This window comes from Tetrao urogallus (genome assembly GCF_951394365.1).
Source record: "Tetrao urogallus genome assembly, chromosome: 1".
NCBI lineage: Eukaryota > Metazoa > Chordata > Aves > Galliformes > Phasianidae > Tetrao > Tetrao urogallus.
Genome location: NC_136813.1, coordinates 127,356,253 through 127,374,228, shown reverse-complemented (window position 1 = coordinate 127,374,228; position 17,976 = coordinate 127,356,253). Strand labels below are relative to the sequence as shown.

The window sequence follows — 17,976 nt, the reverse complement described above, 5'->3', positions numbered from 1 at the left end:
ACTATCTAGTGACTAAATACTGTCAAATAACTCTTGATAAGGACAAGCCAGCCGGGGGCCAACTGTTGCAAGCCCTTGTATGAACAGAGGGCCAAGGCTTGCAGCTGGAGGCAGCCCTATGGTTTGATTCTTCTGCAAGAGGAGAAAATCCACCGGACATTGCGCTGGGTTCTGACATCCCTCGGGAGGAACCTGGAGGTCCCAGAAGGCTAGCTAGCAGAGCGGGAGCATGGGGAGAGCCTGCAGGACTTCCTCCTGTAGCCTAAGAAAGATGGAATTGTAGAATCACTAAGGTTGGAAAAGATCTCTGAGGTCATCAAGTCCAACTATCAAAGAATCATAGAGTCGTAGAATCATAGAATCATAGAATCATAGAATCCTGGATTCGTAGAATCACAGAAACATAGAATAGTAGAATCGTAGAATTGTAGAATCACAGAATCTCAGAATCATGGAAATGGCCTGGGTTGAAAGGGACCATAATGATCATCGACTTTCAATCCCCCTGCTATGTGCAGGGTCGCCAACCACTAGACCAGGCTGTCCAGAGCCACATCCAGCCTGGCCTTGAATGCCTCCAGGGATGGGGCATCCACAGCCTCCTTGGGCAACCTGTTCCTCTGCGTCACCACCCTCTGTGTGAAAACATGAACTTTTATTGAATACAAGTTCTTCTTCTTGCAGTACATGCCTGGGGATGCATGCCATGGCCAGAGAGACCTGATGGGGCCCATGGGAAGATGTGGCCAAGGCCCCGGTGATTGGTGTGAAACACTGACGCCAAGCACACGAGGTGTGCGTGGGGAATGGAGTGGGCAGTGGCACTGGGAAAAGCCCAGAAACTTGTGAAACTTGGGCCGGCGCTGGAGCACGTGCTGCAGGTGAGGACGGCACATTGTGATGAGCCGGCGATGCACTGTGGCATCACTGTGGGATGGGCAGCGATGTCCCCAAGTGAAGGTGGAGTGAAGGCGACGCCCAGCGGCTTGGCCAAGCTGTGCTTTGAGACGTCTCCAGGCAACGGATTGTGACTCCATAGTCCACGGATGCTTTAACGTGGGTGCAGCGGCTCAGCCCAGCAGTTCGTGCCTGGCCTCCGACCGAGCGAGCGTGCGTGCGTGCGAGGACCGGAGTGTGGACAGGGCGAGCTTTGGTGCTGGAACGTGCTCTGGGTGCTGCTAGCGCAGCTCTCAGCGGCCGTCTCAGAGCCACTTGTTCTTTACCCCGACCCTGCTGGGAGCAGGCAGACGGGACATCCCAGAGAGGCGCGTGCAGCGGCACAGGTAGGCGGCACGGGGACTGGCGGCGCAGGGCAGGGGGGCACCTTGAGGGAGCCTTCCCAGCGCTTCCCAGGTGTGTGACCAACGTCTCTTGTCCTCTTGTCCTCTTCCAGCGTGACACCTGCTGCTGCAGCGCCAGTGCCGGGGAGCGCGTTGCCATCTCCCGCTCCCCCGAGCCCACCGCAAGTGGCGGAAGCATGGAGGCAGCATTAGACACCCGCTGCCCCGTGTGCCTGGACAACTGGGACAGCGCGGCGTACGCCATGCCGTGCTGCCACCAGTTCTGCTTTCCCTGCATCCAGCGGTGGACGAGCACCAGGCCCCAGTGTCCGCTTTGCAAACAGGGTGTGCAGTCCATCATCCACACCACGCCAGCGGACAGCAAGTACGAGGAGCTGGTCCTCAGACCGGCTCCAGTGGCATCCGTTGCCACCCGACGCCCCGCAGGGCCCCGGGCAGCCTGGCCATGGCCTGCAGTGCCCAGGCGTTCTGCGGGCGGCCTCTCCCGTGACACCTGGGCTTCCATCTTCCGGGAGAACCCGGCCCTGCTGCGGCCCCTGCGCTCCTGGCTGCAACGGAAGCTGCGCCGCATCCTGGGCACCGAGGAGCCACAGGCAGAAGCGCTGGCCAACAGCGTCATCTCGGCCCTGCTCCTCGTCGGCTTGGAGCAGGACATCCTGATGGAGAGGCTGGACCTCCACCTGCACGGCCACACAGGCAACTTTGTAAGGCAGTTCATCGCCTTCACCGTGCAGAAGTACGGCAGGGAGGCTCAGCGCTTGCTGGGCCTCAACGTCACCCCTGCTGCTGGGGCACAGGAGGCCAACCCAACATGAGAGCCCACAGCTGCCCCACAACAGGAGGCTCCTGACCCTGGCCCAGCACTCTCCAGCAGCCCTGCCAGCTCCACCAGGGACGAAATCCCAGGCAGGACAGGAGGAGACGTCGCTGGGCATCCCAGCTGCCCGCATAACAACCCTGCGGAGGTCACCGTGGAGCAGGCAGTGCCCCATGAAGAGCCAGGGCAGCCTGTGGCAGGGCCCTCTGGCCACAGCCTTCCTCAGCAGTCCCGGCGAGCCCCGAAGAGGAAGGCCAGCGACTGCCAGGCCTCGGCATCACCAAAGAAGAGGCCACCCAGCCGGCAGCAATAGAACAGCGGCCGAGCTGATGAGACTGGGGCCGGGCAGCAGCTGGGACACACGCCGGCCCCAATGGACCCTTGCCATCAGTGTCCAATTCCACCATGCAAATAAACTAGAAAGACAAACCGCAAAAATACGTGTTGGCATTGCTAACGGCACAGCTGTTGTTGCTTTCTCCCCTTTCTCCTGCTGCCAAGCCACTGCTGGCACTGTTGCATCCTGGACAGGGACCCCATGACAAGGGAAGGGCAAATTTCTGCACCTGGGGGAAACTTCCCAGGAGCGCATGACAGCTGGGGTTAGCCAGCTGGAGCGGACCTAGGAGTCCTGCTGGACACCAGGCTGAAGCAGCAAAGAGCCCAGGCTGCCTTGGTGAATGGCGCCCTGTGCTGCGTGAGGCCCGGTGCTGCCAGTAGATGAAGGGCGGTTATCCTGCCCCTTTGCTCAGCTCTGAGGAGGCCACAGCTGGAGAGTTGGGCCCAGATCCGAGCTCTCCAGCGCCAAGGAGACCGCGTGTTGCTCATTTTGCATGTCCATAGCCCCGGCAGGGCAAACTGTCTCTGTGCCACCTGCCCAACGCTTGCTGAGCTTGGTGGGATGTGGTGTATTTGGAGGGCTGGGAGGCTCGGTATGAGGAGCAGGGTTGTCCCCAGCCTTGCACAGGAGCCCATCCTCCACTCACGTGTGATGTGCCCTCCAGCATCTGCATGACAGGCTGCACATGGCCTCTACATTATTGTGGGGGGTGTTTTTAAATTAAAATGTGACTCTTCCCCTGCGACATGCGTCGTCCATGCCTTCCTGGCTGCCATTACGGAGGTTAACAACATGGCCCTCGGACGAACGTTCAAAAAACGCACAAGGAATTCTAGGGAGAAGCTGGAAGCCTGTTTAAATATCACACGTTCCGTCACATTAGCAGCTCCCTCTGGGCTGTACCTTTCCATGTCCAATGCACGCCACGCTGTGTACAGATACCAGATAGGTATTTCCATCCGTGTTTTGAATTTGTCGTATATACATATAGCTGCAGAGAGCAGAGTGGCAAACTTAACGAAGGCCCAGTGCGCTCTGAGTATAAAAAACTAATTTCTAAATATGACATCGGAATGCAAAATAGCACAATATTACTGACCTCTGTGGATAAGGAAAAGGCTGAGGCTCTTAACGCCTCCTTTACATCTGCCTTTAACAGTCGGATCAGTTATCCTCAGGGCACTTTGCTGAAGAGACAAGTAGTAAAAGAAAAGGGGCCGCCTCGTGAATTGCGAAACAGATTTATCTTTCCCTCTGAACAGAAAATGGAAAGGGAGCAGTGAAAGTCTTCTGGGAGATGTAGTTCTTCTTCTCTCCTGAGATCCAGGTACCTGGAAACAGCAACAATCCACGGAACAGCACCACTAGCTCCTTAACTCCCAGTACACTGTGTGATGTTATGATGCGGAATACGGATAACAGGGCTCATAATACCATGGCAGAGATATTAATTTTGCCAGCGGGGCTGATGAACTCCAAGTAGACACAGATTGAGCAGACCAAACAGCGGGAGTCATCACGACTTCTCTCTCAGCTGTAACTTACATGTTTCTAAAACTCCAGTCGTTTGGGCAGTGGCTTACGTTTTACAGAGCTCGGTTTTTAGTTACTCTTTGGAAGCTGAGTCCGGGAAATGCCCCCATAAGACATCACAGATGGCACCTTCCATGCACTGCTTGGCAGATGTGCAGTGGAAAGTGGGCTCTCGGCTGCGCCTTGTGCTGAAGCGTTAAGGCATGTGATGTAATGCTTTGTCACTACGTGGCTTTGGGTGCTTTTTCCTCCCTGTACTTTCCATGCCAAATTATAAACCTACTTGAAAGCTGGAAGCAAGCAACCTCACGTCTGCACGGGAAAGCTTGCGATGAGCTGAGTAGATGCTGCCTGATCTGGAGCTGCTTGATGAAGTGCAGCTCTCCCTGTCAGTGCGGGCGAGGGTGCCAGCACAGTGCCAGGGGCCTCCCCAGGGCAGGCTGCCCACAGACACATCACAACCCTCCTATCCATGAGCTCCCCCCTGATTTTTTCAGCAGCCCTGCTGCCCCCTGCCTCCTTCCTTCCTGCTCCCTTTGCACTCCTCCCCAGACCCTTCCTACTTCCTTCAATCCTCCTTTCTCTTGGCTGCTTTCCTCCAGCCTCCTTTCCCCTCTCCCTGCTTCCAGACCCCTTGCTCCTCTGCTGCCCTGCCCTGCAGCTCTCCGTCATGTCAGTGGAGCTCAACTGGGCAGCCCCTGCCCTCCCATCCATTGACTGAGGGACACCAGGCTTTTGTCCTTCACTATCACCAACTATCTAGTGACTAAATACTGTCAAATAACTCTTGATAAGGACAAGCCAGCCGGGGGCCAACTGTTGCAAGCCCTTGTATGAACAGAGGGCCAAGGCTTGCAGCTGGAGGCAGCCCTATGGTTTGATTCTTCTGCAAGAGGAGAAAATCCACCGGACATTGCGCTGGGTTCTGACATCCCTCGGGAGGAACCTGGAGGTCCCAGAAGGCTAGCTAGCAGAGCGGGAGCATGGGGAGAGCCTGCAGGACTTCCTCCTGTAGCCTAAGAAAGATGGAATTGTAGAATCACTAAGGTTGGAAAAGATCTCTGAGGTCATCAAGTCCAACTATCAAAGAATCATAGAGTCGTAGAATCATAGAATCATAGAATCATAGAATCCTGGATTCGTAGAATCACAGAAACATAGAATAGTAGAATCGTAGAATTGTAGAATCACAGAATCTCAGAATCATGGAAATGGCCTGGGTTGAAAGGGACCATAATGATCATCGACTTTCAATCCCCCTGCTATGTGCAGGGTCGCCAACCACTAGACCAGGCTGTCCAGAGCCACATCCAGCCTGGCCTTGAATGCCTCCAGGGATGGGGCATCCACAGCCTCCTTGGGCAACCTGTTCCTCTGCGTCACCACCCTCTGTGTGAAAACATGAACTTTTATTGAATACAAGTTCTTCTTCTTGCAGTACATGCCTGGGGATGCATGCCATGGCCAGAGAGACCTGATGGGGCCCATGGGAAGATGTGGCCAAGGCCCCGGTGATTGGTGTGAAACACTGACGCCAAGCACACGAGGTGTGCGTGGGGAATGGAGTGGGCAGTGGCACTGGGAAAAGCCCAGAAACTTGTGAAACTTGGGCCGGCGCTGGAGCACGTGCTGCAGGTGAGGACGGCACATTGTGATGAGCCGGCGATGCACTGTGGCATCACTGTGGGATGGGCAGCGATGTCCCCAAGTGAAGGTGGAGTGAAGGCGACGCCCAGCGGCTTGGCCAAGCTGTGCTTTGAGACGTCTCCAGGCAACGGATTGTGACTCCATAGTCCACGGATGCTTTAACGTGGGTGCAGCGGCTCAGCCCAGCAGTTCGTGCCTGGCCTCCGACCGAGCGAGCGTGCGTGCGTGCGAGGACCGGAGTGTGGACAGGGCGAGCTTTGGTGCTGGAACGTGCTCTGGGTGCTGCTAGCGCAGCTCTCAGCGGCCGTCTCAGAGCCACTTGTTCTTTACCCCGACCCTGCTGGGAGCAGGCAGACGGGACATCCCAGAGAGGCGCGTGCAGCGGCACAGGTAGGCGGCACGGGGACTGGCGGCGCAGGGCAGGGGGGCACCTTGAGGGAGCCTTCCCAGCGCTTCCCAGGTGTGTGACCAACGTCTCTTGTCCTCTTGTCCTCTTCCAGCGTGACACCTGCTGCTGCAGCGCCAGTGCCGGGGAGCGCGTTGCCATCTCCCGCTCCCCCGAGCCCACCGCAAGTGGCGGAAGCATGGAGGCAGCATTAGACACCCGCTGCCCCGTGTGCCTGGACAACTGGGACAGCGCGGCGTACGCCATGCCGTGCTGCCACCAGTTCTGCTTTCCCTGCATCCAGCGGTGGACGAGCACCAGGCCCCAGTGTCCGCTTTGCAAACAGGGTGTGCAGTCCATCATCCACACCACGCCAGCGGACAGCAAGTACGAGGAGCTGGTCCTCAGACCGGCTCCAGTGGCATCCGTTGCCACCCGACGCCCCGCAGGGCCCCGGGCAGCCTGGCCATGGCCTGCAGTGCCCAGGCGTTCTGCGGGCGGCCTCTCCCGTGACACCTGGGCTTCCATCTTCCGGGAGAACCCGGCCCTGCTGCGGCCCCTGCGCTCCTGGCTGCAACGGAAGCTGCGCCGCATCCTGGGCACCGAGGAGCCACAGGCAGAAGCGCTGGCCAACAGCGTCATCTCGGCCCTGCTCCTCGTCGGCTTGGAGCAGGACATCCTGATGGAGAGGCTGGACCTCCACCTGCACGGCCACACAGGCAACTTTGTAAGGCAGTTCATCGCCTTCACCGTGCAGAAGTACGGCAGGGAGGCTCAGCGCTTGCTGGGCCTCAACGTCACCCCTGCTGCTGGGGCACAGGAGGCCAACCCAACATGAGAGCCCACAGCTGCCCCACAACAGGAGGCTCCTGACCCTGGCCCAGCACTCTCCAGCAGCCCTGCCAGCTCCACCAGGGACGAAATCCCAGGCAGGACAGGAGGAGACGTCGCTGGGCATCCCAGCTGCCCGCATAACAACCCTGCGGAGGTCACCGTGGAGCAGGCAGTGCCCCATGAAGAGCCAGGGCAGCCTGTGGCAGGGCCCTCTGGCCACAGCCTTCCTCAGCAGTCCCGGCGAGCCCCGAAGAGGAAGGCCAGCGACTGCCAGGCCTCGGCATCACCAAAGAAGAGGCCACCCAGCCGGCAGCAATAGAACAGCGGCCGAGCTGATGAGACTGGGGCCGGGCAGCAGCTGGGACACACGCCGGCCCCAATGGACCCTTGCCATCAGTGTCCAATTCCACCATGCAAATAAACTAGAAAGACAAACCGCAAAAATACGTGTTGGCATTGCTAACGGCACAGCTGTTGTTGCTTTCTCCCCTTTCTCCTGCTGCCAAGCCACTGCTGGCACTGTTGCATCCTGGACAGGGACCCCATGACAAGGGAAGGGCAAATTTCTGCACCTGGGGGAAACTTCCCAGGAGCGCATGACAGCTGGGGTTAGCCAGCTGGAGCGGACCTAGGAGTCCTGCTGGACACCAGGCTGAAGCAGCAAAGAGCCCAGGCTGCCTTGGTGAACGGCGTGCTGGGCTGCGTAAGGCCTGGTGCTGCCAATAGATGAAGGGCTGAAATAGCAACAATCCACAGAACAGCACTACTAGCTACTTAACTCCCAGTGCACTATGTGATATTATTACGCGGAATACTAATAACAAGGCTCACAAAAACATGACAAGACCTAATCATTAAATAAAATCCTACAATAATTCCAAACCCATATATTTTTCTCATAAGGCATTTGGTAAAGATTATGAAGCTTCTTTTTAAAACCGTTGTGGAAGAAGTGAATCTGTGAATGAGAAACAGACACCTGATTTGCCTTGCAAGTTTCAACTGTCTTTAACTTACATAGATACAGAGTGGCTGGATCAATATGTTTAGAAGTAGGTTTCAACACAAAGGCATTAGTAAGGAGATTGTTCTTTTTTTGTGAATCAAGAATTCCTCACGCTGTTCAAGAAAAGCCCCTTCCAGGACTTGATTCAGCCTTTTCCTTATCAGGTAGGAAGATCTGACCTCCGGAGGTGTTTACCTCCACTGCTATTTGGGGGCGAGGTAGGGTCAAATGGCCTGCTTTGAATACACACTGACCCTTCAAACACTTGGCTGTCACTGAATGGCACTGTTCCTCCTACACAGATTATTAAGATTAAAAGTGATTAAGTGCCACATCTTCAGCCACGTAAAATCATTTTTAAAATCGCATTTTCATTCTTAAGCTGATCTGGATCACTGAAAAAAGATACCGTGTCAGAAGCCTTGTTCTAGCTTTACTGCAGTATCTGAAATGAATTTTAAAGGAGTTTCTACTGTCCCAGATGATTTTAAAGTAACGAATAATTACAATTAATGAGTATTTTTCATATTAATGCAGTGAAAGCAAAAGTACTGCCGAATGTTCATACAGTTTACTAAATGGAGAGCAGCTGCACTTTGTGAGCTCAAAGGTGTATGTTCTTCCTTGGAGTGGTTTTAATTAAAGTTACCTTGCAGAGTCAAAGGTTGAGAGTTGAACAAAAGAACATTTAGAGGTCATAATGATTGAAAGTTGATCTTCTCTTCAAAAAAAAAAAAAAAAAAAAAAAAAAATTTGATTTCAAGAAACTTGGCATTTTTACTTGCATTTCAGTGCATTGTTTTACTGAAGTCTCATCTCACCTCAAATGTCCTTTCATCACAATTGCTTTAACATGATCTGAGGATGATCCTGCATTTCATTACCTAAAAATGTTCTAGTAGTATCAAGCTAGTAGACATCTATTTATCATCATTCCAGGCCCAGCTTCACTGCAATGCTAGAAGATGTGATCACTAGATACATCTTGTAAATGATCATGTTAGAGGAATTGTGATGAAAGGGAATTTGAGATGATATTAACTATAAGCAACTACTGAAAATGCCTGTGGCCTGTCGTAGAAATTAATTTCTCCATACCTTCAGATGCATGTCTTTACGTTGAGGAGAAACAACCTCATAGTTAATGTGTGCTAACAAAATAAAACATAACTGCTTGGACGCGGGGATCATGTAGTGACTTTTCAATTACATGAGAACTACAGAGGGCTTCCCAGTAAGACCTCAATGCTATGTAAATAACGTTCCATACATCCTTATCAGCATGGAACCAGTTTATGTATGATTTCAGTTTATTTCAGTTTCAAAGCTTAAAAAACAGGCTGGCAAAATGGTACAATGATGATGCAATTAATAATCTATGTGCCAGTTATCATGTTTGACATTAGATTTGTAACTAGTGTGTCCCCACTAGCTCTAGCAGAACCATGCCTCCTGACAACAGAAGTGTCTGTATGCCATGGTCATTACTTGATGCCCTGATCCTGTGTTGACATACAGGGCCAGCAGTGAAGTGGTAAAGGAATCTACCTTTATCAACAATAAAAAGACTTTAATATACAGTTGGGTGGAAGGTGGTAAAAGGTTTTCCTATAACTACTGAAAAATGGATATTAATGAAGTAATTGTCCAAAGGACAATTCATTCATCCTTTCAGCTAAGATGGTACAGTGGATCTTAAATTTTGGAGGAGACATACAGTATTACCTAAACAAGACAGGAACTTCACAAATGATTTCTTTGGCTGAAGTTTTAATCAGTTTGAAATTCAAAATGTTGCAATGAATATATACGTCAACTTTTTGGCATTTAAGTGGAGATTAAACACTGTTTACACAGATCATGGTTTCAGGGTAGATGGAATACAAATGTTAAAGAAATTTCAAATATTTCACCAGTTTGATAGATTGTCCATCAGGTGGCCAGGATGATCACTGTTTTCTTCTTCCACTGCAAGACAAGACACAATGGGGAAAAATAAATTGTAGATAAGGAAAAGTTCAATCACTTCAAGTTTCCAGGATATAGATATACCTCAGGGACAGCCCTAGTGTAATGTGGCTGATTAGCTAAGACATGAAAATAGAAATAATAATGCCTTCTGTCATTTTAAAGGCAGCAATTTTTGATTATTATATCTTTGATTATTTTGTTAGGCTACTACTGCAATTTCAGTGTTATTCCATGGAGTTCTGTCCAAACAAGCTGCTAGTTTTGCTTAGATCTCTCAGATGTCTTTTTTTTTTTAAGGGGCTGTTTCCATCCCCTTTCTCTTGGAACAGAAACAGCAGGTAGGAAAATATCACTAAAATTTATGAATTGTGAACTTCAGAGAATTTTCTCTTTTTCTTGTTGCACACACAAAGGACACTTCCACTGTTTTATCTTCAGAAATGCTCGTATACTTCATCCAAACCCCCATGTTCTCTGTTAATTCTACCTCTTAATTCAGAATAGGCATTCCTTTGAGTTTAGACCAATAAAAATCTGAAAAGCAGATGAAAAGCTGAATATATAAAAGTTTGCATACTGTTGTTTCTCCTATTCTTGTTCTTGACTCTGTAAATGTACAACTTGATATAATTCACTCTGTTGGAATCATATTTCATTTAAAGACAAATTTTTAGATTAAAGTGTTATGTACATACTAAAGCATATTTATAAGTGCATTTACTAAAAAGTACATTTAAAGTGCTTATAACTCCCCTTTAAAAGCTCAGTTTAATACAAAACATATGTTTACCTTCTTGAGCTTTCCATAACGAACTAAGGAACAATGCTGCAGCTTCAGAAAGAGATAAAGGATTTGTGTTTTGGCTGCGTGTTTCTAGAATTAAAAAAAAAAAAAAAATCAGAGACATTCAGTTTGTTGTGTTTGTTGGGACTTCTTTATATTGCTCTTTTCTTTTTTGTATTTACAACTAGAGACCCAAGGAGATATATTGTGTTCTCCTTTACAACATTATGTGCTCAAAGTCAGGCTGATAAATGAGTAACACATAAGAGCTTATCAATTTCTCGCTAAAGGAGGTTATTTTAACATTCTTCAGAAAGTTAAAAAAGTGTTCTCTTTTTTCACGCATTCTTCATTTTGCTACAGTCATTTCCTTTGTCTGACGTGGAACAATGTTCTCTACTTTTGTCATTTTTTCTGTTCAGCATAATTAATAATTGGATTTATTTTTCTTTCCACTGAAAAAAGAAAATCAAAGGGACTGATTCTTATCCCTCTCTACACCCAGTCTGTGTGGAACATCACCACTTATGGAAGTGAAGTCACATAGGTATACAAGAGAAGAGAACCAGGCACAGGAGAACAGTCTTATGTTTCACATGGTTTTTGGAGTGAAAGGTATATATGATGAGAGGAAGTCATATAAGTGCTTCCTTGACCAAGATTCCAGAAAAGCAAAATTATTTCTCCTGTTCTCAAAGATTTCTCCCCTAAACTGAGCAAAGATCGGTGTTATATACACCTGTGCACATGTACTTACCAAGCTGCATTCTGCCATACAGATCCTTTCGCTGGCTCTCATCTGAGATGAATCTACGTCCCTCTACAAGAACAGTGTGGAAAGAGTGAAAACAACTTCCCAAATCTGATGTAATTGGTACCTTATAACTACTAAAGTAGTCTTTTCAAAACACAAAATTGCAGCAGTAATTCTACAAGCATAAAATTGGATGTGTTTATTCCTCCTGAGGTCTTTTGAAACGAGCAATAGCCCATCCTGAACCAGAACACTCCAAAACATCTTTTATTCTATGAAAGTGTTGTTCCAAAAGCTTCCATGCTTGTATCATCCTGCTTAAGGAGATATAGTCTGGAAGAGTTTTCTTCAGTCATTCCTCAACTGCTAGCCAAGAACCTTCAGTCTCTTTGCTGGCCTATGAGGTATTGCTTTTAAAAGAATTTTTCTACATGAACTCAAAAAGAATTAGAAGAAGACTGGTATGCAAGCAATACAATCCATTACTCAGTTTGGAAAAAAAAAAAAAAAAAATTAAGGGGCTGAATTATTTGCTTTCATGAAGAGAAATTGTCAGCAGAATTTATTTCACATGGTGTAACCTCACTGTTCTTTGTAGTTTATATATCTATATGTATCGTGGTTGTAATTGGAAGGAACCTTGCTCCCTTAACATATGCGTTGTCTGGTACATTTTGAACTTTCAATTTCATTTGGAATTGAATTTTTAAAACTAGAAATGTTTTTGTTAAATGCTCTGGGTCTGAATCAGAGACCAAGGTCTCTCAGACTCAGAACATTATTTTGAATGCTGCTTTAACTCTGTCCTAATAACAGAAACTCGGAAGTTAATTTGCACAACCTTAATACCACAATATTGATAAGCTTGACATCCAGTTTCTCCTTAGAAAAGGTCACTTGTGGTCTGAATACTGACTATAATGCAAGATGCTTGTAGTAGGAATGTGTTATCCTATTGCTTGGGAAGATGTTTTAATTAAAGCCTGAATAATGATGAGGAATGATATGTATCAAGTGTGTATTAAATCTCCTTTGAGATTATTTCAGTTAAGGAAGTTGCCTTTCCAATAGGTTTCACAATCAAGCTTCCAACTATGTATATCTTCGGTAGTTTCTGGTTTGCTTTTATTCTTTCAATAGTTGCCTTCTTCAGTTGGATCCCTTTAAAAATTAATAATAGTACTGGCAATGCCACTGTTTCAAAGACAAGAAGAGATAACGATAAATGCATCTTGGCAGGCTTCAGAACTTCTACCTCCACAGCATCGTCAGGAATTTACTGCTTGTGTACAGCCAAACAGATCAGGAATAATCCAATGGTATAGAAAGTTATCTCCTCAAAATTTAAAGAGCTTAGGACTTACGTGCACCCTTCAAATAGAGCATAGCCTGAGGAGTCCAGTTTCTCCTTTGGAAATGAGCCTTTATGACAAAAAACGAGTAAAGAGACATGTCAACACTGTATGACATTACTAGCAATTACAAGTATTAAATAGCACCGACCTGTGAGATAGAAGCTGTGCATTCAGCCCAAGTCAGCTGTTTACCTGAGGAGCACTCCAGGAAAAAGATAGGAAGGACACTGTAAGGAACAGTGCCAATGCAGATGCTGTCAGTTTACGCAGTCCCTGTGCACAGCAAAGAACCACAAGATATAGGAAAAGCTTTTCAGATCTGTAAATCTTCTCAACTTCAAATCTAAATGTGAGGGTATTTCCTCTTCCTTCTTTCTCCCTGTCTTGCAGCCCAACCTTATCATGATCTCTAGCTATCTCATCTTCTATACTCAGCGATCTAATGGGAGGATGAATGTTAAATCAAACACACTTATTCTTTTTGCTCTATTCTTCTTAAAGGTGCATATAGGTGAGAACTGCCATTGAGTTAAGCACCTTTTGTGCTTCTGTTTGCAAGGACTCTAGATCCTGCAGAAATAGGAATAATGTACAGACTAGCAGGGAAATATGTTATAAAGTACATCTTGATTTTACCAAGTCTGAAGATAGAAATCAGACAATAAGCAAATGTAGGGGCTGGCCACTACAAACAAAAGCAGGGAAAGCACATCACTACTTCCTCAGGAAACAAAAGTTTTTAAACTCAGCAGCCTATTTCCTTCAATCAAAATTACATACACTTCAAGACGATTGCTTGCTGGATCCTTTTAATTTGTTTGCTGATGCAGCACATGCAAATGAAAGCACCAAGCATGAATCCTCTGTGAACAAACTGCATGTCCACTTGTTTTGCGGAGCATTGATAACAGGGACGGGCATCAGAGAGCATCTAGCTCTGTGATTCACAGTGTTTAATTCCATCCTGTCTTTTAGAGCATGTATTTAATGCAGTGGTTTCAAACACACTAAACACAACTATGTATATATGCCTTCACTGTTATTTCAAAGTTAAAATTACTAACTGCAGTCCCTGAAATATTATACTCACGTGAAAAATCTTAAATTGCAAACTAAATGTTACCCACATACCAAAAGAGTTTCACTCACCTTCATACCTATTGAAGTAGCAAATCTTCAGTCTTCGTTTCTTGGAATAATGTGTCACAAGACCTCCTAAAGGTTTGGGGGCACCTTTTTAAATCTTCAGAGTGAATGTCCCCTCCCCTTCTCTGGTGGGCTGGAGAAGTCCAAAGGGATCTCTTTGTCAGCTCTGTAGATGGAGAAGTAGAAGGTCTAATGACTCCTGAGGGAAACCTGTAGTCTTGCAGGAAGTGAGGGAAATGATGGAAAGACAGATGCACTTGGAGATGCACCCCATTAGCCAGGTGAATACTTTCTGAATGCATCAGCATCAGCTGCGTGCATTTGCAATACAACGTCACCTTCTTGCCAGATGATCAATAACTATGGCCAGAGGCAGGTATTAATATGAATAATGAGTATTTACCCAGGATAATATAACATACTATATAACAGGTTGTAATCCATTTTGGTAGCTGGAAAAGGTAGTAAATTACTCCCCAGTGATAATATGGCAACACTGAGAAAAAGGTGGCATATCCCATGTTACTAGCTTGAGGTTGTTCCTACTTTACACTCAGAGAATGCAGCTTCTTGTTCACTTCTCTAACAATCTCTTGCATATGGTTTTCTTACACACAAATGAAAATACAAAGCTGAGTAACCAAAAAATAATAATTTTGAAAAACCACCAACCCTTTGCTGTCTCATGGATTTGTTGGAGTAAAAGCCAAATCATGGCTTGAAGAGGTCAAGTGGTGTAGCTGTTAACAGAAGAAAGGCAGGAAGTAGGAACGAGAGAAATCATTTCCATAAGCTACTTCTATTGGACTTGCCACAGTCATGTGTAGTTGTTTTGATCCTCAGACAAAGAGCTCATCATGCCTGGTACTTAGCCTTGCTGGTTCTGTATTTGACATTTTTATCTTCACTGTTTTCCTTTGTAAAATGAGAGAGGGTGTCAGAAGGGGAAAAGGTGCAAATGGGAAGTGAGAAATTTGTTGATTAGAAGACTGAGCAATAAAAAATTTACTGTGGGACCTTCACAAACAGAAGCAGCTTGTTTAGTAGCAAAAATAAGAATCAGCCTGTATGTGGGACAAATGCACGCTCATGTATGTGCAGTCTGAATGAAGAGTATACAGGCAATGTTAAGATTTGTTAGGAACTTTTCCCTGACATGAGGTATATGTAATAGACTGCTCTGAAGGACACCACTACTGAAGGTAAAATTACTTTCCTGCTTTTGGGGGAATTTTGCTCTGTTCTGTGCTAATTCCAGTCATAATTGGTCATCCCACATAACTCACATTAGCTGTAGCTTGCTCTGGCATAGATGCAATAAATTAAATGAAAGTTTAGGTTTTGATCTCATGCAGTTCTCATGGTGATTGGGAACTGCCACTGTACCTCTGTCCTTTAAAAAGGCCATGCCAAGATGGAGCTTTATGCAGCAGAGTGTATTCTACTTGCATCTTCTTCAATGTGAAATTTACATTTTCCGTGCTATTTTCTTCATGCTCTGACAGATCAGAGACTTTTCTTGATGACATTTAACCCTCAGCCTTAGGAGAGGGTTATGCAGTGCATTCATGAGACATTTGACAAGCAGGAACTCGAAAAAGATACAAATACTCCCTTTGTAGCTGCCTCGGTGCTGCTCTTCACGCACAGACCAAAGGTACAGAATCACAACGCACAACAGAGTCTGTGAAAATTAACACCCAAAGTTCGCTTCTTCTCAGTACAAAATACATTGTCTTCATGATTATTGTCCTTGTGGAAAACAACCAGAATGTACTAGGCACTGAAAATAAACATCTGTTCTCCTGCCAGAGAAATGGGACAAGTTAACACAATCTACAGAGACAATCAGCTCTGCTTCTCCTATGGGAACTGAGGGGGAAGAGGAAGAGAATGGGAAATATGGAAAATGATTTAGATAGCGACTGTATTGTAGAAAGAAAACTTCAGCCTTTCTTATCTTCTGACCACTTTCTTAAGTCCTGAGCTGCTTGAATTTGGTGGTGTTGAAATCCCACGCTCTTGCAAGCATGGCTGTGTTGCCATGTTGTCATCTTTTCATAGCAACTGTAGCTTGTTTGTGACTATCCAGAAGACAGCAGGGAGGAGACAGGTCAGACCCTAAACTGACTTACTGTAAGATTAAGTGACCATCATCTCAAGAGCAAATGCAGGACCTTGCCAGCATCCTCTTAAATTAGCCAGAACTGTTTTAATGCTGTCGTGTTGGGTTTCTTAATGACAGTAAGGTGTCTAGAAGTGTAAAGTTTCTTTTCTGTCATTAGCAAGAGGCAGACTTCCTTGCCTAAACACAATCCAGGACACCTAGGACACCACATAGGACCTGCAGGAGACCCAAGACCTTGTGAGGAAGAAGCTGGAGGGTAGGTAGGATTCCTAATGTACCTAAAATGTCACTATTTCCTTGTGACTAGGAGCTGAAGCACTTCTGCAGTCTGTCTTTCAGTGGAGAGAAACAGGACCTTGAAACACACCTCCTGGCCACAGAGCTTACAACAGTAGGAGAGAATACCCATCTGAAGATGTCCATTTCTCTTTGTTGGCTTCAGACAGAGCCTAGACAGATGGCTTTTTACACAGACCTGATCAATTGAAATGAACCCAATTCCCAGTTAAATTTCCTTATTGGTATAACATTAGGATTTTCATAATCTTAAACCCAACAAGTGTGGAAGTCAGCAGAGGCTAAAGAAAAAGATTTTCTATTTCCTTAAATTCTTAGTGCCTTTGTGACTTTTGAGCCTTGAATCTATTTAGTTTTAGTATGAGCAAGTATTCTAAGTTGCCTAGGTATTATAACAAATGTATCTCAAAACCATTTCCCTGGAAAGAAATAAGAAATCTGTGTGCAGAACAAGGAACTCCAGATTTGTCAATTCTACCTTAGTGATTAAAAATTTAGACACTTCTCCCTGTATAGCTTTCTTGCCGTGAGTCTGTGAGAAGATGGGCATCTCACTCTTCTCAGAAATCTAGCTACTTCTGGGATGGCAGGTGAGACATGATTTATTTGCAAACTGCAACAGAAGACAATACTTTCAGAAAGAAATGCAGAGTACTTGCATTCACCAGAAAAAAACCCCACCCATTGGATGTGCATAGGCATGTATAAACTTATACTGTTGAAAAATGAAGTAGCCTATAATTGGGTTACGGATCATAACACACTAAATTCTACAGGACTTCAGGGTGATGAGCTGTGCATGAAACACTCGTTGTCAATCCTGCCATTTCTCAGCTGATTCACATAAATGAGGAAGTGACTCTGACATGTAATCAATATTCTAAGTGAGGGAAGTAGAGTGAAGCTCACTGTAGCAGCATGATCCCTTATTAGAAAGAACATAACCTATGCTTATTCTTAAAGACGATCTAAAGGGCAGAGGCTGCTTATCCTGGCCCTGTAAATGATAAAAAGCCAATTTCTGGGATTGGCAGTCAGTGCTGACGTGTGTGAAAGTTATTGCGTGGTGGAGATTTACCTTTTGGAGCCAAATATGTATCGGTGACTTTTGTCACGACCATGTGTTTTCCCTGTTGATGATCTGTTTTTTGCTCTTGAGTAAAAGGTGTAGCTATTGTATGTAGGTGGCCAGTAGATACATCAGCAAGTATGGTATTCTTATAGTATCAAGGTACAAATGTACCGTTACCATGACCCTTTTCTCTTACCCTCATTTCTTCTGTGCATTCCTCCTAGTATGTTAACTCTTTGGCAATTTCATCTCACTGCAGTCTGGTATGTGAACAGCATCTACCACAGCATTGCTATAGCTGATACGTACTACCCATTACATCTTAAAAGACTGAACTACTTGAGGCAGAGTCTGCAAAGTAGGAAATGGCAAACAACTAAGATTTTTGTTTAACACACAGCAAGGGAATTTAAGCTTGTTGATAAGGCGTTTCCAGTGGTAGCACAGTGAAATATAGATTGCCTTAAAAGGCTATGGATCTATAATCACTGAGAAGCTTAGAGAGTAGATTAGCCAAGCCAGTTTTAGAATTAGTTGGTAAACTGATCTTGCCCTGGGACAGAGTGATGAACTGTATGGTTTCTGAACATCTTTATCTGGCTCTGT

General features: G+C 46.3%; 1 protein-coding gene across 1 annotated transcript; it reads right to left on the bottom strand.

The window, feature by feature from the left end:
- Positions 1-9,772: 9,772 nt before the first annotated feature.
- SPX (spexin hormone) lies at positions 9,773-13,882 on the bottom strand (the record flags this gene model as incomplete). The annotated part of the gene is made up of 6 exons (XM_079550748.1): positions 9,773-9,831; positions 10,625-10,708; positions 11,376-11,438; positions 12,737-12,794; positions 12,920-13,000; positions 13,877-13,882. The coding sequence occupies 6 exons, from the start codon at positions 13,880-13,882 to the stop codon at positions 9,773-9,775; spliced, it is 351 nt and encodes a 116-aa protein (XP_079406874.1).
- Positions 13,883-17,976: the final 4,094 nt, after the last annotated feature.